At 42.5% G+C, this 26757-nt stretch overlaps 1 protein-coding gene across 1 annotated transcript in view; it reads left to right on the top strand.

Annotated features, from left to right (window-relative positions):
- The first annotated feature begins 23270 nt into the window (after positions 1-23270).
- PLCXD3 (phosphatidylinositol specific phospholipase C X domain containing 3) overlaps positions 23271-26757 on the top strand; it is a 125014-nt gene continuing 121527 nt past the window's right edge. The window contains exon 1 of the mRNA XM_036311082.1: positions 23271-23558. Coding sequence (XP_036166975.1) covers positions 23456-23558 — 103 coding nt within the window. The 5' untranslated portion in view covers positions 23271-23455. The remainder of the gene's footprint in view (positions 23559-26757) is intronic.

The following is a 26757-nucleotide window of genomic DNA, read 5'->3' as shown; positions in this document are numbered from 1 at the left end:
ATCCAAGCAGGTTTCCTTAATATTATTGGGGCTGACGGGGGAGAGGTAATCTTAGTCTAGAGAAACATGCTACGTGCTCAGGCTAACTGATAGCACCTTCTAATACGTATATGCAGTCATGTGCTGAAACATAGCTACTCATGAAAGTGAGAATGTTCTCTTCCAGATGGTGTCTTCGACTCAGTGTTGTTGTTATAGCCCAAGTCATCTTCTAAATACTGCTGCAGCCCGACAGGAGGAAGTACCTTGTCTCTGAACACAGAGCCCAAGGAGTGCTAAAAAGGGAAATGGAACATATGGTAATAAGCGCTCTGAAGCTTTGATGCTGGGTTGCAATCAGCAACCAGGGCGAGAGCTGCATTGGCAATGGTGAACTTGCCCCCCAGGGCCTCATTAACAAGGCCAACTGTGCCGCAATAGAGGAAAACAGGGCCACACACTTGAAGGAGATCGCAGCCTTTGGGGTGAACCCTTTGGCTGGATGGGGCATGAAATGGGTGGGAAGGAAGCTTCAACAAGTAGCTGAAGAAAAAACCACCACCCAAGTGGCCTCTTTTCCATAAGTGTCTCTGTGTATTTGGACATGAAATTGGTGAGTTTTTGAAAGTTGACTTTCGCAAGTGTGGCATTTTGGGCACTGACTACAAAGTGCCAGATGTGCTCTCAGGCTACTCCTGGCTCTGACCTTAGTGGTGGGAGTCATTCTTCACTTCAGCTTTCCCACAGGTGGGATGGGATAGGAGTGTTGGGCAGGCCGGGAGGGGATGAGGTCATTGGAGTGAGCTCGAACTCACATGACTTGTGTCTTTATGAGAAGAGACAGACACACAGAGAGAATGCTATGTTATGACAGAGGCAGGGATGGGAGTGATGTTGCTACAAGCCAAGTGTTGATGTCTCCCACCAGATTCAAGGAAGGGTTCTAGCCAGAGTTCTAGAGGGAACATGGACTGACCAACAACTTGACTTTGGACTTCTAGCCCCCAGACTATGAAAAAAAAATAAATTCCTGTTGTTTTAAGCCACCCAACTTATGATACATCATTATGGCAACTCTACCAAACTAATGTAGCGTGTATCACACTGATGTGCTCCATATTCTACATATTTGTTGTGTTTATTGTCTGTCTCCCCAACACTGTAATGTAAGCTCCAGGAAAGATGGACCAATCCTGATGCTCTGTTCTGATCTCTGCTGGGTTCTACCCAATCTGACTTCTGCCTAAAGATTAAGTGGTCCTGAAGCATCATGGGTGAAACCTGCAATGGAATCTCATGAAGATAAGAATTGAACTTAAAACAGGAAGTGGAAATCCTAGCTTCCTTCTAATGATAGTAGAAGAGTAATTTGGGATAAGATAGAATTTGGAGACTATCCAGGCTATGATGCTACTATGTAGGAAGTCATCTAGTTGATCTCCCATCTAATGTTGACCTTGTGTCCAGGCTGAGTGATGAAAGAAGTTATGCAAGTGTCTGAATATTAGATGAAAAAATGCTGGTGGATTGGTTGGACATAGAAGGACAGGTACCTCAGATAATTCTTGGAAATTATGAAACTATTTTGTCAAATATTTGTCTTTATTTTTTCCTCGTACTGTTAGTTTTAACAGCTTTTAATTATTTTTTTCACAGTCCTCAAAATGACTCAGTAACACTTTGCCCCAAAGGAAAATGTGTTACTTTTGTAATACAATATTATATGCATTATTGAATTCTGAAGCTAAACATATTTGAAAACGATGCATAATGTACAAGCATTAGAGCATTCAGACTGACACCAAACAGTTGTCCATCACCAAGAGGATGCCCTATATTTTGTCCCTGGTCTGTATATATAAATAGAAAATGTTAGGAGGATATAACTAAGGAACTAAAAAAGAAAATGAGGACTCTCAGGGCAATATAGTGCAACAGTTGGGGAAATAGCCTATGGAGTTAGAGCTGGATTTGAATTCTAATTTCAAGGCTCAACAGCTGGTCACTAACTACTAATCCTAAATTTCCCAGTAACAACCCCTGTCTCCAAGTGTTGTTTAGGGTTGTAAATAAAATACACATGGTAAATACTTAGCTCAGTCCTCAGAAAATTGTGTACATTATTGTTACGTCTCCCAACGCAAGTACTACCTGCAGATGAGATGTATTTTAATATCTTGTGAAAGAATATCAGGTGAGAGAGAGCCTCAGCTCACTGGTAGAGGGAGAGACTCTTCTTCCGGTCAATGATCGGAATGTACTTGCTGGCAATGACTATTATTGTGGGAAGGGAACCATTCACAGCCTCCGGATTAACTGCTGTATCACCTCCCCTGATTATCCTTTTCATCTCACTTGACTATAAACGTATAATCCAATGATCCTTTCACTTAAATAACTCCTTTGATAATAGGCTTCTTCAAAGTGCTTTCCAGCTATTCACTAATTAGGCAAATCCACCCATTTTTTCTAGAGCCTATCACTTAAAGAGCTTTGGGGAATAGGAAATCTCCCCTGACTTTCTAGAGAAGATGGACTCACAGATTTCACAGCATCACGTAGGAAGAGAAAGGTTATATTCCAATAGCTAATCTTACTACTTTTGCCTTGCTAGTTTTGTCACTTAGCAAGTTTCCTTGAAAAGCTTCCACCTTAGGTGTGAATTGACCGTGACAGGGCAGTAGGCCCTCCTGCAAACTAATCATATTCTTTGCCTCCCTAATCATATTCCTCTTTAAAGTCTGATATCAGGAATTCTGATACCCCAGCATTAGCTTCATCTCTCTTATTTCATACCATGGCAGATAAAAATTATACAGCGGTTTGTTCAATTTCCCCCAGAACTGGGTGAAACTGGCTGTTAGATAACTGGATTTAAAACTGCCTGGCTAAAGTAACACATCAAATTGTAAGTGACCCGGGAACTTGATCGATCTGCGCTTTGGTTGGCCATCTGAGCAGGGAGCTTGGTTGTCAACAAGTGAGGCATGTTTTAATTAAGAATTCTTCTTACGTCATTACAGACAGTAACACCAGTGTGGTTCTGAGATGGCACCACAGATGCTTAAGGGGGCTCTCCTGCTGTGAGGCTCAGATCAGAATCTGACCTTTGCTATTCTAGAAGATGATGGGAAAGAAAATGTGCGATTTTCCTAGGCTTGCAAAGTGGTTAAGAAAATAACTAGATTCTTTGAAATTGCAGAAAAAGGTGTCTCTCTTCAGAAATACTTATTTTAGAAAAGGAGTTGAGATTATTATTTGCCCACTGCAGAGAATCCATACCCGAGGATTATGTGGCTGCTCCTCATATTGCTTAGGTCTCTCTACTCAACTATCCTCTCTTTTATATGTATATACTTTTGTGGCACATACCACAGCCATCTCATTGTATTCTATCAAAGTCTTTCGACTTTTACTCAACAATTATTGACTGGAATGGACTGGTGACCACCTCCATTTCCTCCTCTTATAGAATTCACGTTCCAGTGAGGAGACAGACAATTAAAAATCCCTACAAAAATATAAAATACAATGTGCATTCATATAATTCAGGAACTTTATTCTTAGTTACACAAGGAATAGAAATGTATACATAGGTTCACCAAAACCTCTAGAAGAATGTTAACAGAATTATTATTCATAATAGCTAAAAATAACAAAGAACAAACTATCTATAGTAGAATGGGTAAACAAGCATGGTGCAGTTATACAATGGAATGCTGCAGGCAATAAAAAAGAATCAACTACTGATTAATGGCATGCATGGATATCAAAATAATTATTCTCTAAGGAGCTAGACAAAGAAAGTTATGATTTTATTTAAATGAGGTTCAAGACAGGTAAAACTGATGTGTTTTTAACAGAAGTTGGAATAGTGTTTATCTCAGGGGAAGTGTAATTATTGGGAGAAGGTATGAGAGAAATTCCTCATTTGCTGGTAATATTCTATGCCTTAATTCAGTGCTGGTTACACAGGTATATGCATATGTAAAAGGACACATAGCTGTATGGTCAAAATTGCCCACACATATCCATCCTTAGTAATATTATCTTACTAGAGGCCCGATGCATGAAATTCATGCAAGAGGCTCGGCCCTCACAGCCCCAGCTTCATCTGGAAGGTCGTCCGGCTGCCAAGCCTAATTAGCATATTACGCTTTTATCATTATAGATATTTATATGAGACTTAACAATTTAAACATGTTTCTGTACACATTGTCTCAGCTGACCTCAATTTTTATAAAATAGGTAGTGTCTATTGAAGGATCAGTCAAAGTCACCAAGTAAGGGGAGGAGCTGGGACTAGAACTCACATGTTTTAGTCACTACATGCCCCTTTCTGTGGTTGGCGAGGCAGGACTTGCACAAGTGAAACCTGTTGCTTTTATTTTTTTCTGCAAAAAGCTTTATTGTTTCATTTGGTCCAATGCATGGGAGATGGCTCCAGGGTGGCTAAAACAATGGCAGTAGTTTGGGGGAGAGGCTCAGGTAAAAGTCAGACACCAGGAGACGCAGAGGCTGCAGAGGTTCTCAACCTGTGGGTCGCGACCCCTTTGCCGGTCGAACGACCCTTTCACAGGGGTCGTCTAAGACCATCCAATATCAGATATTTACATTGCGATTCATAACAGTAGCAACATTACAGTTATGAAGTAGCAACGAAAATAATTTTCTGGTTGGGTCACAACATGAGGAACTGTATTTAAACGGCCGGAAGGTTGAGAACCACTGAGCTTGAGGGATGCCTTTTGAAAAGATGCTCACCCAGCCCAGCCCGGGCGGCAGCCTGTGGAGGTGAGGCAGGTGTCGCCCATCTTCTTAGTGAGTTTCACCTCCTCACCCGGAAGTGGTTCTGCAGGAAGTCACAGCGCTGAGGGCCTGCAGCTCCCAGGGGGCCTGGGTCAGGCCCCTCTCCAAGGCCAGGGCGGCTTCCATGGAGTCCTGAGTTTTGCCCACCCAGCATGTCCTGGAGAGAATGCGGCCACCGCGCTGGTTTTGTGCTGGGAGCCCTTGCGCTTCTTTCCTCCAACTCTCCGCCCCCCAGACCCACATCCAGAGGAAAGAGAAGCCCAGAGAGAGGTAGGTGTAGGCGGCGCAGAGCAGGCTGGCCAGGCGTGGGCCGCAGCCTCCACCTAGGTGGGTGGAATAATTCAGACGAATTTGGGAGCTTATGGTTGTTCGGCAATAAGGAAGTTAAGGTATAAAAAAAAATGGTGTGTTGGCTGGTCCTGGGAGGTGGCTCTGAAGGTGGTGACAGGATAAGACGCAGGAGAGTAGCCCGAGGCTGGAAGGGGTGTCCCTGGGTCTCTTCTGTTGAAGTGGCAGGGCCAGCCTGACAGGGTTGAGCCGGGCTGAGGCAGGGAGGTGGGAATTGAGAAAAGAAAGAAAGACAGGAAAGCGGGGTCGGGAGGACTCCAGTTCTCTCAATGAACTGAAGCGAGTTTATTAGCTATACAATCCTATTTATACACAACACACTGAATAGGATGTCTGTCAAGAGGAATGTATTCTTTGTTCCTCTTAATCTCTAAGGGAGAGACACAGCAGAAGGACAAGTTCTCAGTACAGCATATCTCAGTAAATAGTTACAGACTTCTTGGTAAGCCATGAAAGGCTGTTCTCATTCTGCAAATGTTGCTCTCATTCTACTGATAATCGCCATCCAAACAAGTCTGGGAAAACTGTATGTGTAAGGGTCCCAGCCTTGCTAGCCCCTACAGGTGCAAGGACCTTGCCAGCTTACATCTGGCCCCCAACATTGAAGCAGGAGACAGATCCGGGATGGCCGAGGGCACTGCCGAAACCTGTTGCTTTTGAGCTCTCAAGTCTGAGAGTTTGAACCAGCAAGTGTCCTTTTCTCCCATTTCGTACTGGCACAGAACTTGGCAAGTTTTGACACTTACACAGGAGGTCTTCGTCACACCATTCTCTGAGGTAGGTCATGCAAGGAACAGGGTGATCTTGTAATAGTTCCTCAAATTAATACATAAAAGTGGAGAGTTTGTTAAGAAAGATAAAGTTCCACATTTTGCTTTATGTTTAGAGAATGAGACGGTAACTCATTTCCAACACCTGGGAAGTGACTACAACTTTATAAAGTAAAAAATATGGGATTTAAGTCTAAGAAGGAAAATATTTTAAAAAACTAAGTTCTCTATAAGTTCATTGAGCATCTGAAATGATGAATAAAAGATATAATTAATTATCGCCATTTCCTACATTATCCACATTATCCTTCTCTATTGTTCTATTAAGACAGTGGTTCTCAACCTTGGCTGCACATGAGAATCACCTGGGAATCTTTTTAAAATCCTGATTTCTGGGCCTCATCCTCCGGAAATTCTGTTTCTTTGTTACTAATGTTGTGGCCCCACTCCATAACAAAGAAACAGAATTTCCAGAGGATGAGACCCAGAAATCAGGAGTTTAAAAAGATTCCCAGGTGATTCTCATGTGTAGCCAAGGTTGAGAACCACTGTATTAAGGCATGATTTACAGTCAGCAAAATTTCTCCTTTTTTAGTGTCCAGTTCTACAAATTTTGGCTAACACATACAGTTGTGTAACCACCATCCAAATCAAGATATAGAACAGAACGTATCACCCCCTCAAAATCCTATGTCATCTATTTTATATGACTTTCTATAATTATCTAAAATGTTGACAGGTCATCACATCCTGGAACAGAGGTTAAGATATATATATATGTATATGTCCAAATATGTCTATATTTTGGCATTATTTGTCCTTATTTGACAAACTGGGAAATCAGGGCTCAGAGAGGTCAATCATTTTCCAAAGTGGTGAAGCTGGGGTTGAGACCGTACTCCCCAATCCATCCCTCTTCCAGGTGCACACTTGAGAACTGCATAGAGAAGGCTAAGGAGTACCCCAGCATATGTAGACAGACCTAAGAAAGACCTTCCATCAGGGAAGGGGACCTTCTGGAGTGAACTCCAACTTCTTGGCTACTTCGGGGGGAAAACATGTTCTTTCTTGGAAAACAACACAACCTCTCCTTTGTCAATAATTTCTGACTGAGCCCAGTGTGAGGCTTTTCTCCCCTGTATGACCACTGCTTGGCTTTTACAGTAGAAATCTGTTAGGGAACAGACTTCACAGGACTGTGCTGTACTTGCAAAAATGCTTCCTTCCACAATTCTCTGATTCTAGTGGTGACTTGGCCATCAGGTAAGGGAGGGCTAGTTTATCAATGGGCAATGTTTCTGGACTGCAACCCCACCCAGAGGAAAGAGGGGTGATTGATCTGACGTTAAAAAATGTGCTGCTTATAGCAGCATCCAACTGTGCATGTAGCAAGCATCATTATATTCTCACATGCTGGGAACACTCGTCTTGATGGAAAGTTAGTCAATCAAAATTCCCTTTCAAAGGATCGCTGCTGTGGGGTCTGTTCTTGATTCCTGAAGCTGCAGAGACACACCGAGAATGGAAAGGAAAGCATACTGCACAGTATTTCATGAGGCACTCTAAAGGGCCAAGGAGGCACAGTTCCTTGTCCATCAAAAATGCAGTAAATTTCCTGAAAATTAGATTTAATGTGGTGTGTGCTTTTTCCTTCGTGGAACCACAGATTACTCAAATATTTCCTTTAGCTCCAAGACAGAGTGACATGAAAAAAAAAATGATGAAATGAAAAATTACGGTTATCTATTGGCTATCAGAAGGAAAAGGAGCTAGGGAGGTTTATAATAAAAGTAAAACTCAAAGGAATTCAAACTCATTCCATTTGCAATTAAAGCCCACGTTTAAATCATGAAATTATGCAGCCTTGGCAGGCTGAGCTGAGCTAATTTATAGGCATTTAATTAACTCCACAGGGGAGAGCCCCCTGTTGTTGCTGTGTGAATATAATATTTATATTGATAATTATAAAACTAATTTAAAATATATTAAAGGAGACCTAGGTGGATACAGTACAGCCCATTCTCTCTGAGACTCCACATGGCCCATAGGAGATCGAGAAAACTGACTCGAGGTCCAGCCAGAGCTGTACTTAAGACCTCAGTGGCAGGGGAACAAGGATGAAGAAGGAGAGAAGGAGATGCGGCAAGATTCCTTCTTTCTGTTTTCTAAAAATTGTCCTGTTTTCTTTTTACCATCTTGACTAAAAGTATCATAGGGCCAACCACGGAAATGCCGTCTCTAAAAGACAGACCGCTGACAAGCCAGTCAGTATTTATTCAATGAATTTTGTTTTTTAAAAATTTCTCATGCATTTCTCCCACTCTCTACACAGGCAATTTTCTTTTCAAAGTTACAGGCCATCACATGACTTTTCCTTCCTCTTTAAGAACGGACTATTCCAGCTTTTGCTCAAGGATCAGCCCACACAAGCTATAGAACTCAGGGCACTGTGGGCACGCTGCTCTCTCCACAGCAGGGGACAGCATTGTTGAATTGAGTTTGGTGGGCAGAACTCCTCTGGGGAAAAATCCATTAAACTGCAACTTCTTAGAGGAAGTAATGGAAACGTAAAAAAAGGTATTAGTTAGTTGCCAATATTTACTGAGCACTTTAGGGAGAGTGCCTTACAATTTTCTCTGAGCTTCTGTCTTTGGAGAGGAGAGTGGGAAGTGTTATTTTCTCAATTGTCTTGAGTTAAAGCTCTGATTGATAACAAAAATATTAGATTAAAGTGTATAACAAAAATCCAACATTATGTCCACTCTGGAACAGTAACTTTAAACCCCTCTCTCTCTTCTCTTCTGTCCCCGCCCCCTCCTCCCCTGACTCTGACCTTCCTGCCCTTCAGCCTCCCTCTGGTAAAGACTCTAGTAATTCCCTCAGATCCACTCAGATAATTCAGGATGATCTCCCTCTCTAGAGATTCCCTAACATATTTACATCTGAAATGCCTCTTTTTGCCACGTAAAGTAATATATACACAAGTTTCAGGGATTAGGATGTGGATAACACACAAGCCAGTTGCTAAGCTATTTTTCCTTGGTGATAAATCCACTTTTCTTTATCTCTGATTTGAGATAAGGAAGTCTGCACACTGTTTCTGCTTTAGTAGCTGGTTTTCTGCTAGGTGATGCCAATAGGGGGCAGTAAAGGATACTGGAAGGCCGGATGATGGAGAAGGGAGTTCATCCTTTCTGTGCAGCTTGATGCTCTTATTGGCATTGCCCTAGCGAGGGTCTTCACTGGCAGCAGGTCCCAGATTTTCCCCACGTTCCAGAATGGCCACACATCTGGCATCAGTCTCATTGCCCTCAGAGGCACCCTCACAGCTTGGGCAATGGATCTCTTCGGAGGTCTGAGTCTCTACTCATCAGAACCGCTGCTCCAAGCACCTGAAATCTGATAGCCTCAAATCATTTTCCTTGTTTCTCCAACCGTAGGGATGACAGCAGCTTCTTAAATAATTGCTATAGTGATCATTTTTAGATTTGTCAGTTATGATCAGTTTTTAATTCCCTCAACAAATAAGTATAAGATTAAAAAGTGATTGATAATAGCCTTAGAAGAAATAGCTAGGAGTTAGTGATGAGGATAGAGAAATTATCTCAAGCCTGTCTGATGCTGGTTGTTTTGCAATAAACATGATGGTATAGAAAGACAAGTCTACCTTCCCAACAGAGTCATTTCAAAATTTTCTTCTTAATGTGAAGCAACCATAATCCAAAAGACATTCACACTGACTTTGATTTTTTTGAAGCAGAAAATTTATTCAAAGGAATATAATACAGGATTATTAGAAAGTCTTAATCCATCTTAAAGTTAAAACTATTAGTTTGGGCAAGTTTAATTCAATACATATGTATTTTTTTTAATGTCAGTCATTTAAATAGTCCAACACAGTGAAGATCTTAATAAAATTTTACACACACATAAGTGTGCACACGTATATAAGAGAGATAAATATTCAGAGATTTATAAATTTATAGTCTTCAAATAAGCTGCCCAAAGAAACTATCCATTTGAATTTCTAGATGTATGCTGCAGTGAAACCACACTCGATTTATGACCTCATTAATGCGTGGTTGAACATTCTTTAGATTACACTCTTGCCAGAGATAAATGCACTTGGCATAATATAATGTTTCAATCATGGAAATGTGATCTTGATCACATTTAAATCTGCTGTTTATACGCTGACATTAATTACCAACCCAGAGCCCCTTCTAAAGCTGCACAGCCAGTCTTTGAAGCGGTTGTTCATCAGATAGGAATGATGTTTGTCAAGCTGTGCACTCTTCTTAATGGACTTAATGTAATCATTGTTAAATGTCCAGATCCTCTTCCCCCCTGTCTCCCACCTTCTCATCTTAATGGCCTAGATGGCTCTTTACAGTCATTGAAACACTCGGAGGAGCTGATGTGATACAAATCTACCAGAAGTCAAAGCAATGAAGTATATTCTCATTAAAAAGATAACACCTTGAGGTTTGAGTGGAAGAAGTTGGGGACACAGAGCAAATCACATTAAAACTTATAATTTGTATGTATGTCTGAAATTAGATTATGTAAAAAATGGAGTTTATAGGGGAAAATAATCCACAAAAGGCAGAACTGAAGTGGTGTGTGTGTGTGTGTGTGTGTGTGTGTGCTTAGAGTAGAAAGTGGACATTCTTGCATTCCAGTACAAGGTCTAGTGCTCACAGTAGGGAACCCAGGGAATGTAACAGAGGTTCACATGTGTAGATCCTTTTCTTATGGCTGCTTCTCTGAATCATTGCCCATTCTTCTGGGCACCCTGCTCCTCAAAGCACAGAGCCTCGGGATTACCACAGAGCTTTTCCTTTTCCTTAGAAAGGCGTGTTTATTGAGAACTTAGTGAGCTCTTATAATGAGACTAGAGGCCCAGTGCATGAAATTTGTGCACTGGTAGGGTCCCTAGCTGCCGCCAGCTGCCAGCCAGAGCCTCCCTTCATTCCACTTCGCCCCGTGGTGGTCAACACATGTCATAGCAAGTGATTGAACTCCCAGTCAAACTCCCAAGGGGACACTTTGCATGTCAGGCATATATATATATATATATATATATATATATATATATATATATATATATATATTTATATAGTTATATATATATATGTTATGCCATTGTTTAATATGTTGACCCATCATAGAAATGACCTGAATAGTCTGAATTGTTGTACAACAGAAGAGATTCATAATGTATGCTAGTTAGAAAGGAAAGGAGAAATTTTATGGGAAAATATTAATTTTGATTTGAAAATATAGAGGTAAGGACAAGAACTGTCCTTTGAATTTAAATTCTAGAGGAATAACATCAAACTTAAGATATTTAGATTGAAAGGAAGATCATAGGAGGAATCAAGTGAAAGAAGAGCAAAAACCACCTACAAGTTAATTTTGTTTATAAATCAGATTCATGATCAAAGCTATGAGCAAAGGGATAACAGACAATGTTGGTGTTATGCCCAGACTCCTTTATACCCTTCCCTTTAATATCATAGGATAGTGGGCATGGGAAAAGTTAAATTATTGATAAAAACATAAGAAAGGCATATAGAGAGAAAGTTCGAGTATACTTATTACATCAGCAAAAGAAACATGTGGAATATGGCTACAGTGAGTCAAATGGCAAATAAGTTCAGGTGGATATATGCCTCAGTCTTTTTGCAGCAAGGGTTCAGGAATCTGGAAAAGGGGCTGACGCATAAATGGATACACTAGACAAGAAATATAAATTTGGAAGGCATGGGGGAAAGCCAGGCGGAAGCCTCATCCTCTAGTAAAGTGCTTTTTATTTACACATTTTGCCCTTTAGCAAAGCAAACATACATATCAAAAGTAAGGTTTGGTAAACAGTAAAAGGATTATCAGGTTAGGGCAATGGTTGGCAACTCATTAGTCAACAGAGCCAAATATCAACAATGATTGAAATTTCTTTTGAGAGCCAAATTTTTTAAACTTAAACTATATAGGTAGGTACATTGTTATTAACTTAATTAGGGTACTCCTAAGCTGGCCTTTGCTAAAAACGTCCTCAATCTGATTGAGGTACATTCGCTGAAGTCGACCCCTTCCAACTCTCCCATCCACACTCCTCTTGTATACTTGTTTCGTATATCTTCTTTTGTTCATCTTCTCTATATGTCCAAACCATCTCAACATACCTTTCTCAATCCTTGACACTACATCTTCTTTCACTCCTAAAATTAACTTAATAAACTGTACTTAAAGTTTTAAGTCAACTTCGCACTGTACGTGCGCGCCCGCACGTGGTATTTTGTGGAAGAGCCACACTCAAGGGGTCAAAGAGCCTCATGTGTCTCGCGAGCCGTGGTTTGCCGACCACTGGACTTATGTACAGGCTAATCTTAAAGTGGTTGATACATATCAATGACAGATACTTAAAATTCTCTTTTGTTGGTCTGAAGCCATTGTGTCATATTAATAATGAGCTGGCCTGCCAATATTTGTTTCACACACAATCTGTTCACATAATTTCTAAGTCGTTTGTAATATATTTTAATTATTTCTATAACTATTAACTTCAGCAGATTCCCTGACATCAAATCACATCTTTAAACACATTATATGTGGAAATATGCTTATTTTACCTAGCCTTATAATTGTTTCCAACAGATGTTTTCTATAGTTCATTTTAAAATTATTTTTAATTAGGTGATAGCCTCCCAATTCCCTTAGCGCTGCTGTGATGAGCTGCAGTCAGTTCAAACCCATTCTTTTCAAACACTGAATGTTCCAAACCCTCCATCTCTTAGGTATAAGCCTGTAGCCACATCTCAGCTCTTTCAAGGTTTGTGAAAGAAGAGTTGCATGAATAATCATAATAGATGTATTCTTTCTTAATCTCACTAATCAAAGTTAATAATGAGGTATAATGGCTAATATTTTTGTGGAAAATTATGCCAACAATTTTCATGGATAAAGAATTCAAGTTTTCTAATTACATAAGGCATATGATAATGATGGATTATAATTATCTTGCTATAAATCAGTGGTTCTCAACCTTCTGCCCTTTAAATACAGCTCCTCATGTTGTGACCCAACCATAAAATTATTTTCATTGCTACTTCATAACTGTAATGTTGCTACTGTTATGAATCGTAATGTAAATATCTGATATGCAGGATGGTCTTAGGCGACCCCTGTGAAAGGGTCATTCGATCGCCAAAGGGGTTGCGACCCACAGGTTGAGAACCGCTGCTATAAATTATTTTAAATAGAAAATTACTTCCCTGTGATTAGCCAGTGAATACTGGGACATTCTTCTTCTGTTGCTCAAAGGTCCATAGATGGCCATGTCACTTAACCATAACTTTAAGTACTGCATGTTTGAATTTCCATATGAAATCAAGATCTGTCTTCTGACCCGTGTGTCTTTAAAGCAGCATCATTATTCACTTTGAGAAGTGTGTCCTTTTACAGCGCTCTGACCGCATTGGGTTTTCTGCCAATCTCATTAAAATGTAGAAGTTGCTTACTAATTTTCTGTTTTAGAAAGGAAGTTTCATGTTTTCCTCATCCCACAATGCATCTATTCATGGTCAGTTAGAGTTGTGGGTAGCTACTCTGAGCATCTACATTTCATGGCTTAGATGCAACATCCCCTAAGTCAGGGGTTGGGAACCATTTTTTTCTACCAAGGGCCACTTGAATATTAATAATATCATTTGAGGCCATATAAAATTATCAACTTAAATATCAGCCTGCTCTGTTTGGCCAAATATTTAATGAACTCACCTCTAATGCCATGGCAGGGTCAGACACAATGATTTCTAGGGCCTTACACGGCACGTGGGCTGGATGTTCCCCACCCCTGCCCTAAGTTTATGCATTCACTATGATAAATGCAGTCTGGACATTTTATTATATCTTTCTTTATTCTTATGTTTTTGAAAACATAAATGAGTCACAGATAACTGTATTCATGGAATAAAAATAAATAAATGCATTCTACTTTGTTTCTCCCCATCCTACCCTCATCTTTATTTTTCTTCTTATCTAGTGCATGGTTAAGTGACAGAACAGAGGTGAGCCAGGCTGAGTGGTTGATGAACTACTCTCGATCCCATGGGTTCTGAGGATCACTCTTCAGACAGAAATGAAGGTGGTGGTGTTGCTGGTGCCACAGGCTAACTGGGGAAGAGGACAAAGTCAGGTGGCTCTGAGCCTGTGTGGGACTTAGCAGGATGGAGCTGTGCCTCTGTTCAGAGCCAAGCCTGTTCCCCTGCTGCCTGAGGTCCATGGAAACCCTGATAGTAGGAGGGAAGGGATGAGGAATAGGGGAAGAAGCTAACATTTACTTAGCAACCCCTATTTGTCAGGCACTGTTAATAATTTTAAAAAGGTATCTTGTCCATAATAACCATTGGAATACTATGCATTTTACTTACTTAATGGCTTAAGTCCCAAGGATGAGGAGGGTTAAATAACTCACTCAACTACCCTCATCTTCATAATCTTTTTGACAATAGTGATGTGAGCAAGTATTACAATATTGAGTTTAAAAAGTCAAGGCGCTATATATGGTGTGAAATAAACCTTTTCAAATAAAGAAGATTTGTTGACATTTCTTATAATGAATGGTTACATTTGAGTCATTGAGCTGAAGCATCTAAGAGTATTTGCAATCTTTTCATTGTTTGTCTATATGATAAGAACAAAAAGAAAAATTCAGGCTTAAGGAGAAGGGGCTGCATAAAGTTGTAAAGAAAGATTTAGCACTGAATGAAGATGGCTGTCCCATCTTTAGAGTAAACCTTTATTAGAAAGGTATAGTCTTAAATGCCACTGGACTGGTAGCTAGAAAAATGAGTAAGTGCCATTTTTGCTAATTCAGTGTTAAGCATTGCTTAACGCTCCCTCAACAGTTAGACATGGGTCTCCTCTCACAGTGCCCAGATTTCTGACACTCTTCCACAGCTGACCTGCAGTTCCAGGGCTAGGGTTAGACTGAGAACTCATTATCTGACCTTTCTTCTCAGAATCTCTTTCTTTAAGGTGTTAGTGGTGTCCCACAGCAATACCTGTGCCTGTCAGACAGCCCGAGATAGAGACAATTGCCTTTGTGGTTTGCAAGAAGAGACTGTAAAGAAATGCAAATTGAGTGATCCTTCAGCAGGGATCACCTTTGCTTCTGTGTACCATCTAGCGGAGGGACCATCTGGAAGGGCAGGAGGATACAGCAGGTGTCCCAGGGCATGCCTGTGTAAGAACACGCATGAGCTTGTCATACACAAATTTGGCTTTATTGCATCAATCTGTCTGTGCCATAAAGCGTAAAATCTCACTCGTGGGGAATCCATATCAAAGTTAATAATGACATCTGTCATTGACAGAGGTCTACTAGACAAGGACTTTTGGAACACCAGGTAATTAAATTGTGCTTGTCCTTTTATTTACTGGCGAGAAAGAGGAGACTAGTCCCTGACATGGAGGAGTTCCTGTGGAACTATCAGCCAGGCCTTGGTGTTCACCTGCTGAACACAAGTATGTTCACGAAACATTAGACAAGACCATTCCATGACCTTTATGAATCATAAAAGAAGAACATAAGCCCTCTGCAATCAGGCCTGAAAATAGACAAAACATTAACATTGCCCATGCCCCCTGGTGATCTGACATCCCCCACTCTCATGAGTAACTGCTGCTTCTTTACTTATCACAGCTCTAGCCTTGGTCTAGTCCGGGGTGGGCAAACTTTTTGACTCGAGGGCCACAATGGGTGTCGGGAGCCGGTCCATGCTTGCTGTTTCAAGGGACCTGGCATATATGGCATACTGTTCTTAATATGTTTGCTCACCTTCTTGGCACTATGTGTTTTAACCAAGGTCTCTGAGAAAGGTTGTTTCCCCAGGTAGGGATTTTCCCCTGAAGTTAGGGAGGGAATAAAACCTCTTAACTAAGTGCCAGGTGGGTAATTAATCACTTTAACTACAAACAATCATGCTTAAGCTACATAATCTTTACTCCCTGGAATGGAGATAAGAAATGCCCTAACCTTTGAAATAGAGATTGATAGGATTGGAATCAACTGGTATAAATACAGATGTAAGAAGACAGAACCGAGAGAGACAGAACTAAGAAGACAGAACCTACACAGGACCTAGAGACAGAAGAACTTCGCTGGAGAGAACATGGCAAAAGATCCTGGACTGAACCTGACTACAGAAATTGGCAAGAGAACCTGACTAGAACCTGGTGACTGAACCTGGCTGGAGAACCTGGACAGAACCTGGCTATAGAACCTGGCTGGAGAACCTGGAGAACCTGGCTGGAGAACCTAGCAAGAGAACATGGACACAGAACCTGGCAGGAGATCCTAACCAGAACTTCGTTGGAGATCCTGAGCAGAACCTCTCTGGAGATCCAGACCAGAACTTGGCTGGAGGTCCTGGCTGGAGATCCTGGCTAGGCTCTGATCAACTGAACCCTGTCTCCGTGTCATTCCTTCTTCACCGACTCCGTCTACACCTTTGGGGACCCCTGGACCTGCTGGGGCAGGACCCCAGCAAATGGGTTCTTAAACTGGACTCAGAAGAAGGAGCTGTGTCCGTGTTTCCCCACGTTGCCATGTTAACACTGCTGCTGGTGAAGGAGTGGAGGGGAGAGCAAGAGAACCCTCCGCTCTTTCGGCTCCGCGGGCCGGATAGAACAGCCGAACAGGCCGGATCCGGCCCACGGGCCGTAGTTTGCCCACGGCTGGTCTAGTCTCTCCTGCTTCCAGATAAGATTTATGAAGATGCTCATTGAATTACCCTCCTCACCGCTTTCTCACAGTATTCAAATCAGAGCAAAGATCCACTTCCTCACCGCTCCCCAAATAACCTAACATAAGAGCAAATACCATATGTTCTTACACCCCCAACTGAGATGTCTCGGGGTTTTCATGATGTACCTTCTCTCCCACTGCAAAAAGAAATAAACCAATTTATATAATTTCAGGTGTGTTCCTGGTAGTCACTGGCTGGAGGATGTAGGATTGCTAAGTGGTTATGATGGGGACTTTATAATTGAAAAAATGAGTAGGGTACTTCTGTCTAACAGAGTCACCGGTTATTTAGTTGTTTTTACTGTAATAAAATATACACAACATAAAAATTACCATTTTAATTTTTTAAGTGTACAGTTCAATGGCATTAAGTACATTTACCTTATTGTGCAAGCTTCACTACTACTGGTCCTCCTCCAGAACTTCTTCATGACCTTAAACTGAACCTCTGTATCCATTAAATAAAGTCCTCATTCTCCACTCCCCCAGCCTGAACACCACTATTCTATCTGTCTCTATGAATTTGACTATTTGAGGTACCTCATATAAGTGGAATCATATGATATTTTCCTTTGTGTCTGATTGTACTTAGCATATTGTCTTCCAAGTTCATCCATGATGTACAGGTATCAGAATTACCTTCCTTTTTAATGCTGAATAATATTCCATTGTATGGTTATACCTCATTTTGTGTATTCACTCATCTATTGATGGATACTTGGGTTGTTTTCACTTTTTGAATTGTGAATAATGCTGCTAAAAACATTGGTATAATTATGCTCATAATTTGTTTAAGCAACAATGAGTGTAATAGTTTCAGGATTTTTCTGAATCTGCATATGACCCTAAAACAGTCACCTTCCTTCCCTTCTGTCCTCCCCAACCCACATGCTTGGAGAAATCAATTTTTTTCTAGGAATCTAGAAGAGCACGACATGTTATGCCCAGGTGTCACCACTGACTTACCAACATAGCCCTAGGGAGGGGAAGAATCATGGAAATATTGAGAGGCAAAACAATTCCAAACCAATTTTTCTTTTAAAATATATTTTCAAAACTGAGTTATAAGTCTCTTGCTACTTTGTGAAAAGCTAAAAAATAGGCATGTTAAAGAAGGGTTTTGCCACTGAAGTGAGAGATATAGCCAGATCACTTGTTTATTCAACCATTAAGCTATCATTTGCTGCTCTCTGCCTGAAACACAAGCCCAGTGAGTTCAGGGACTTGCTGCTCCATCTTCTTTCACTGGAATAGAGTACATAATAGACACTCAATAGGTATTTATGAACTAACTAAATAAATTATTATAATGATTCCTTGTATGTTTTAGATACTGCAAGAGGCATTAGAGCAGTGGTTCTCAACCTCTGGCCCTTTAAATACAGTTCCTCATGTTGTGACCCCAACCATAACATTATTTTCGTTGCTACTTCATAACTGTAATGTTGCTACTGTTATGAATCATAATGTAAATATCTGTTATGCAGGATGGTCTTAGGCGACCCCTGTGAAAGGGTCATTTGACCTCCAAAGGGGTCGCGACCCACAGGTTGAGAACCGCTGCATTAGAGGGTCTGTAACACTATTTCTGTCCACATAACGCTTTAAGATCAGCTAGGAAATTAGAAACATATTACAAGATAGCTATAAAACTGCAATGGGTGTGCAATGGGTGTGCTTCCGGATAGTAAGGGAAATGGCAAAGATGAGTTAGAGTAGGAAGAATTTTGATATATGAAAGCATCAGACTGCACTCCGTGTGGAGTTAACAGCTAAGAAAGGGCTTGGTGGGAGCAAGAAGCAGAATGATGAGCTGTAGCTTCTTGTGCTTCCATTCTGTTCAATAAACTTCAAACTCTTCAGTTCACTTAAGCTTCACAGCGCCCTCCATTTTCCCATGCCCAGGAAGAAATAATTATTCTTCACACTTCAGTGAAGGGAACAAAAACACACAGAAATTAATTGGGAAAACCTGGATTTGAACCCCAGTCTTCAGATCCCATAACTTGTGATTGCAACCCTTAGATTGTATTCAGAGTGTTAATGAGCTTATTTGGGGTTGGCATATAAGGAGTATATGTAGGGGAAGAGAAGAAGGACTGAAAACCCTAAAGGGTTAATATGGTGGTGGGAAGTGGGGATTATCACTTTTAAAAATCTTTAATGTATTTTTATTGATTTCAGAGAGGAAGAGGGAGAAAAAGATAGCAACATCAATGATGAGAGAGAATCATTGCTGGGGTGCCTCCTGCACGCCCCCCACTGGGGATCAAACCCGTGATCCAGACATGTGCCCTTGACCTGAATTCTATCCAGGACCCTGCAGTCTGATGCTCTATCCACTGAGCCAAACCAGTTAGGGCTTAAATTTTGAATTTAAGTACAAAATCCATTTCTTATAGTTAAATATAGTACATTTCTTTGAATGAAATATCCAGGTAGAGGTGGTAGAGAATGGTAAAATGCATTGATTATTAATTTTTAATTTTACAAAGATTCTTTATTGTCCCTCTTTACATATTTTAAATTTGTGAAAGTATATTTCTGAACATTATATTTTTTTTATTGATTTGGCTGAATTGTTTTAAACAAAGTTCCTCTTGTAAAATATTATTCAGCTGACCTGTAAGGAACCTTGTTTTTCAGAATATAACTCAGCATGAATTTAATTTGGAAAAAAAACACATATATACTAGTAGCTCCAACAATTAAGAAATATTATGAGCTAATGAAAGATAATACATACCAAAGAACCATGTATTTTTTTTTTGAGTGGAGGAAGATATAAAGTAATAAAATATTCCAAATGAGTAGCAATGTTTATAAACTGTGCATAGTGTGATGTTGATGGACAGCTGAGGATTACATAAACTTTAATAACAGCATGAAACCACTGTGATATGTCATTTTTCTCTTTCCATTTATGCTTATCAGAGTCTTTTTAAAAATGGTTGGCTCCTATTGCACCACAGTGAAAACTCATTAGTATTTTGTAGTGAAAAAATGGTTGATCTATACCTTGAGTTGGTTGGATGGAATAAAAAACTAAGGTGTTTTTTTTGTTTTGTTTTGTTTTGCTATTTCCAGCAGCTAGATGTGTGAGAAGTCATCACAAATAAAACAAGATTATAGAATAATAGAGTCAAAAGGAGCTCTAGAGATCAATAACAAATTCTAGTTTAGTTTGTCAGTGGGTGTGATGGTTAATTATGTGTGTCAACTTGGCTAGGCTGTGATGCCCAGTAGTTTGGTCAAATACTAGTCTAGATGTTGTTGTGAAGGTATCTGTGGATATGATTAGCATTCACAATCATTTGACTCTGAGTAAAGCAGATTACACTCTTTAATGTGGGTGGGCCTCATCCAAGCAGTTGAATGCCTTAGAGCAAAGACAGAGGTTTTCTGAAGAAGAATAATTCTGCTTCAAGACTGAAACATAGAAATCCTACCTAAGTTACCAGTCTGCTGGCCTGCCATTCAGAGTTTCCAGTTCTCACAAATCAATTCCATAAAATCGCTTCTTGATCATATATATATATATATATATATATATATATATATATATATATATACACACACACACACACACACACACACACACATATGTATATGTATTAGAGGCCTGGTGTACACAGATAGGGTCCCTAGGCCTGGCTGGCGATTAGGGCTGATCTGTGGGGTGACCAGCGGGGCAATCAGGGGGCGACTGGGATGATGGGGGGCGGGGGGCGGCACCGGTCCGCTCACTGGCCGGCCCCAGCCCCTGATCGCCCCACCCTGCTGGTCACCTCCCTCTGTATGAGGCAACTGGCAGGGCTATTGGGGGGTGGGTGGGGGCGCCCTGCTGGCACCCACCTTGGCTGGCCTGGGGCCTGCGGGCTGGAGGCAGCTCCTGCATTGAGCATCTGCCCCATGGTGGTCGGTGCCTTTCGGTCGATTTGCATATTAGACTTTCATTATATAGGATTGCTCTCTCATAAAACTGATTCTGTGTCTCTGAAAAACCCTGATTAATACAGTTGGTAAAGCCAAGAGAAATTACATGCTTTTCCTAATATCACTTAGTAAGTAGTGGCAGAGCTGATAATAGAAAGATTGGGCATTTAGGTCATAAAATTATCTTAAAAGTTGATTATAAGCCTGGCTGGTGTTGCTTAGTGGTTGAGTGTCGACCTATGAACCAGGAGGTCATGATTTGATTCCCTGTCAAAGCACATGCCTGGGTTGCAGGCTCAATACCTAGTGTGGAGCGTGCAGGAGGCAGCCGATCAATGATTCTTTCTCATCATTGATGTTTCTATCTCCCTCTCCCTCTCCCTTCCTCTCTGAAATCAATAAAAATATACTTAAAAAATTGATTATAAGCCAAGAAAGAAATTCAGAACTATCGATTTCCAGCCCTCTCTTTTCTAGTGAGTTGCATGCAGAGAAATGTAAGGTTTTATGCAAAATCCAATACATTAAAAATTCTAACACTCAAAGAAGATAGAACAGGGGAGGGATTACTTGTTTGCTTTACCAAAAGTTACAGTGTACAATTCTTTATAGAGGCAACTTTCCCCATCAGTTAATTTGGCTTCATTTTTTAAGAAAATGCTTTGTAACCTTTTAGAAATTCCTAAGTTCAACACTCAAGGCATGACTTTAAAATGTCTCTTGTTAAAAATATTTCCAAGATTCAATAATTATTTCATCCTCTTGAAAACAAATATTTTATAAGGATAGAAAAGGCAAGGAGAGGAAGAATGTGCATATATCGTTGTCTCAATAAACATAAGTCTCATATTGTGTGTGACGATTTGCTGATAACAAGCTCTTATATTCTTTCCAGGAAGCTTCACTGTGAATCTCTGAGTTACTATCATCATTTTCTAATGGAGACAACTAGGGCTGACAGAAACTCGAGGACCTGCCCAAACTCCTCAGAGCCAAAGCATTGGGTTCCCAAGGCTGAGCTCTCATTGCCCCCTGTGATGCCCACAGAGCACCAGCATTAGCCAGAAGGGTGGTGTTTGTAGGTCTCTTGACCAATAATCCCACAGTGAGCCAAATTCTCACTCTCATCAAAAGGTATGTGGCTGCTAGTAAGAATATTAAGATTGACCTTGGAAAAAATCCCAGTATATGCCCTTTTCATTCTTAAAGATAACCCTACCATGACCTCTTTTTTAAAAAAAATACATTTTTATTGATTTCAGAGAGGAAGGGAGAAGGAAAGAGAGATAGAAACATTAACAATGAGAAAGAATCATTGATCAGCTGCCTCCTGCACGTCTTCTACCGGGGATCAAGCCCACAACCCAGGCATGTGCCCTTGACTGGAATTGAACCTGGGGCCCTTCAGTCCACAGGCTGATGCTCTATCAACTGAGCAAAACCAGCTAGGGCTACCGTGACCTCTTGAAGCTATACATTGATTCTATGGGACAATGGAAAATTTGATCACACCCATAAGGCATTATCTCTCCTTTCTCCATGTTTTCAAAGTGCTCCCGCTGGGAAATATTCTTTGGGTTTTACATCCTTGTATTATAAGCAAGCTTTAGTTGTTGTTGTTGTTAATATTAATGGTTTACTGAAGTGAAATAGTCATCCCCATGCTTTACAGCAGCTCTCTTTCTTACCTTGGTTTTTATGTCCCCATCACATTGGTAAGACTTGATTTCTCTCCTTGTCTTGTCTGAGAGCAGGTGGACCAAGACAGTTCTTTGGAAGCACAATGAGTGATTTCTCTTGAGAGAGGCACATCTCTCTAGTCTGCCAGGGAATGAAAATTTCGACAGTCACACAGATCATTTTGAATGGTGCCAAATACATTTCACCAAATGCTCCTGTCAATAATTGCAGCATGTCCCTGGGAAATGTGGTCATTTTCTTCTGGCATCAGGCTCTGGGCTTATCCTGAGTGGCTTGACAATGACAGAGAGAGGACACAGGTAGCTTCCTCCATAGAAATCACAAAGAGGTCTTGTGATCTATGAGCAAAGAAGGGGTCGAAGGGCTTCTTTATCTTGAAATGTCAGAAACAGGATGCCAGGCATTAAGTAGGCACCACCTAGAACTTACTTCCCTTTGCCAACAGCACACTCTCGTCAACTATTCAAAAAATTAGGCGAAGTGGTGACTGCAGACCACCATTTTGTTATAAGCAGACCTGCAGGCTCCATCAGGCTGGAAGAAACATCACCTGGTGTAGCTTACAGAAAGGAAAGCTCTTTGGTAAGAATGCAAAGTCCTGAAAGCCAGCCTGTGAGTCACCTCGTGGGGGAGAAGATAGCATCCCAAAGTCTACCAAGATTTTAGGCTCGACCACAAGACTGTTTTTTATAGAAATAGGATCAGGTAGTCACATCAAAGGGCCGAACAAGACCATGAACCACGATTTAAAAAGAAAAGAAGAGGGGAAAAAGCCAAAAAGAGCTGCAGGATGGCGAGAAAAGGCAGAGACGCAGAGGAGGGCCAGGGCGGGAGGAGGGAGTCTGGGAGGGAGGGGAGAGAGGAGAAAGCTGAGCGCGGACGTCAGGAGCCTCAGCTTGGGCAGAGTCTGGCGGAGGCACTGGGGAGCATGGGGTGTTTGGAATAATTACTGAAAGCCGCGTGTGTCTGCGCCATCCTGTGGGTGTGGCGCAGAGCGGAGTGTAAACTCTAGCGGGGTTGGAGCACACACTGGATTAGCGGCAGCAGCCTGCCAGCCTGCCAGCGAGCAGTGCGGGACCGCAGCGCGCACGCCACCTGCACGATGGCCTCGTCTCAGGGGACCAACGAGCTCAAATTGGCCGACTGGATGGCCGCTCTCCCGGAGAGCATCCACAGCATCCCCCTCACCAATTTAGCCATCCCAGGTAGGGCGCACGGCGCGGGCGCCGCCACCTGCCCCGCCCTGCTTCTCTGCCACTAGGTGCTAAGTTGCCAGGGTGCCCGGGGAGGGAAACGGGTCCCAGGGGTCGGTCTGGGGCCAGGCTAGCGCTGCCCGGGAGCCTCCGGCCCCTGGCCTTTCCCTAACCTCGGGGGACCCTGGCGCGGGGATCAAGGTGACTGCCTTGCCGCCGGGCTTTTGCAGCGGGCGGTGGCAGAGGGCTGGAGCGGGAAAGGCTGGGCTGTGGGTTGGCCCCCGGTGCCCCCTCCCTCGTTCTTCTCCGCAGACTTGGAGGCGGGGGCGCATCTGGGCCGGTGGGGGACCGTGCGCTGTGAGCGCCGGCTGGTGTCCTGGGGGCTCGGTCCAGCGCCTGGAACTCCGACTCCATCCCTGGCGCAGAATCCAGAGGATTTGGTAGATTTCTCCGGTAGAACCTACCTGAGCCATTTCTATTCGTGGTCCCCGTCTCCTTTAAAGAGACAAAGCGCTTCCCCGAGAGGGATGAAAGTTGAGGGACCGGCGGCAGCGTGATCGCCGCCCTTGACCCGGAGCTGACAGGGACGAGGGGCGGAGGGCTCCGGGTTGGAGCCTGGGAGGACCCGCGGGCCTGGCCCGGTGGCCACCGGGTGGACCGTGATCCCAGCGCTGTTGGCGACCATCAGCTCCCGGGTCACGAAAACGAGCCCTGGCGGACCCTGCGTTTGCTGCTCCGGGGGGGCGCTGAGCGCGAGGCGGAGAGGTGGGATTACCAGGAGAAGTGATTGTCCTGGTGTCCCGGTGTCCCCGCAGCCAGGAGAACAGGAGGGAGCCTGGCAAAGCCGGGAGAGGCGGGAGGCACCAGAGGCTTCAGCATGGCGCGCGGCTGGCACCAGGGTCTGGGCAGGTCTCCGGGTTGGTGCGCGCTGGAGCCCCTGGCTGAGGTGTGCGGTGGGGAGGACACTCCAGGACGGTGGGCCGTGGCGACAGCCGGAACACGGCCGCACTTCCTTACCAACTGGACTTTCCACTTGGGCTGAAGGAGTGAATGTCTTGTCCTTCTCGGGTCGGACCAGAGGACAAATTACACATTATGCACAGGTGGTCCACACCTGCCCCTGGCTGAGCCCGATTAGGTTCAACCTTCTGTTCTACCTCTTCTTGATTTGCTCCACCCAGCGCCCCCTCTCAGCCACTGAGGGGAAACATAATTTAAAACAAGCAAAAAGCAAAAGAAGGGTTCTCTTGGAAATCCCAGGGGGCTCTAACCAGCAGTGCTGGAATGGATCAGTAGCCCAAGTCAATGGTCCTCAGTCAAGTGGATGTCTGGCCGCTCTGATAGGCACAGGCCACACTCTGAACACCAACCGGGAAGGGGAGAGGCTGTGTCCTTGCGTCCTTCTTTAGGAGGTAGCTTCCCAAGAGCCTATGTGTTTCCAACTTAAAGGACAACCCAGCCTCTCCACTCTACAGTGCCTGCTACCTGGGCGAGCCTGGGGATTGCTCTTTTGAAGGAAATGGTAGAAAGGGCACAACTTTGTTGGCAAAATTCCACTCTCACTTCCACAGGATTTCCTATCCTCTTTTTTCCTTCCTTTTTTTCTTTGGTTTTAAAGTTACTTTCACATGGCCTCTCCCTGAGCATTTCTGCACACATGGAAGGTAAGAGGGGGCGAGCGGTGCTTGTCTTCCGATGTGTGACTTTCCAGAGACAGGGATTAACAGCCTAAATTCATGTTGCTGGTTCTGATGGAAGCTACGACACTGTCTGAATCTCTCACATTTCTGTAATACTTCCCTTTTCAGAGCCCTGGTATGTAGACCAGATCACATGATCCTCCCCCAGACCCCAGGAAGCAGGCATTGCTGGGACTGTGAACTCCATTTCACAAATGTAAAAGTTGCAGCTCAGTGAAGGCAAATGGCCTAATATCAGCTCAGAGATCTGACCCTACAGTGATCCTTAGGGAAGAGCTTCTAGGAATTTTAGAGCAAAATGCTTTGGCGTTCGTATCTGGATAATTCAGTAGCAACAAGTACTGACCAGGATGAAGAAACAAGGAAACATGCATTAACAAGAACAGGGCAATTTTCCTTTCTCCCCATGGAACAAAGTCTCTGACTTTGATGTTCTGGTATACTTAGAGACATAAGATGACGCAGCATTGGATGCAATGGGAATTTCCACCGCTTTCCCAACCCCTGTTAGTATTATATTCCAAATGGGCCCCCTGCAGAGTTTCTCTCATACCCAATACATCTGAGAACTATTTCTTCAAATGTACACCCTCCCCCCGCCCCCCTAGTTTTCCATGAGTCTGTAATGTAGATTTGCTAGAACCATACACATAACCCCAGGTCTAAAAATGGATTACGGCACTTTTCTGCACTACTCAACTGTGAGAAGTTCTGGAGGAAAAAAAGACATTCAAACTTTGACAATCAGAAAAGACTAATTGGAGACTATTAAACACTAATGGAATAATTGCCTTAAAATCATGCTAATAGCTTCCTGGCTGCTACATGTTTACTTGGCCGGCTGCTAGAGCTTGAATTAAGTAATTACCTCCACCATTTAAAGCCACTCCTGATGCCCCACACAAGTGTTCCTGTGGAAGGAACTGCTGCTCTGTCATCCTCAAAACTTCAGGTTTTCCCAGGTGACAGAATTGGAGCATGAGGAGCTGCCTAATTAGGAGGCCAACCACTTGGGGCAGTTAAACCAGATGACCGGGAGGGGCCATGCTAAGAACAGTCTGCAAGTGTGAGGTACTCCCCAGCATGAGTTCATTGCTGGCCTCTCTAAACATTTCTCAGTGTCTGCATCTGAAATGTTTTCAGAACCAAATCTCTCAGTGGCTATTTTGCATCTAAATGGCCTCATGATTTGGTATAGACTGACCTAAGGAATCAAGTTAATAATTGGTGTTAGTAGTTTTCCTGTCATTTATCTTTCAAAGGGATGGCACTGTCAGGACACAGGGACAGGTACTCAGACCTCAGTCTCATGTATCACTTATTCTTCTCTCTGATGACACCAAACAAGGTTTTCATTCATTCAAACATGTTTGCTTAACAATCTCCTGGCAGTCTGGGTGATGAATGAGGCTTCCTCCCACCACAAGCAGCTGAGAGAGGATAAACAGGATGGCAGCAGGAAGCCAAAGTATAAAATGCAGGTGAAGGGGAGTCAGATGAATTTCTGGTGT

The sequence above is a fragment of the Myotis myotis genome, unplaced genomic scaffold (assembly GCF_014108235.1).
Source record: "Myotis myotis isolate mMyoMyo1 unplaced genomic scaffold, mMyoMyo1.p scaffold_m19_p_5, whole genome shotgun sequence".
Taxonomy (NCBI): Eukaryota; Metazoa; Chordata; class Mammalia; order Chiroptera; family Vespertilionidae; genus Myotis; species Myotis myotis.
This window is presented reverse-complemented; position numbering and strand designations above follow the sequence as displayed.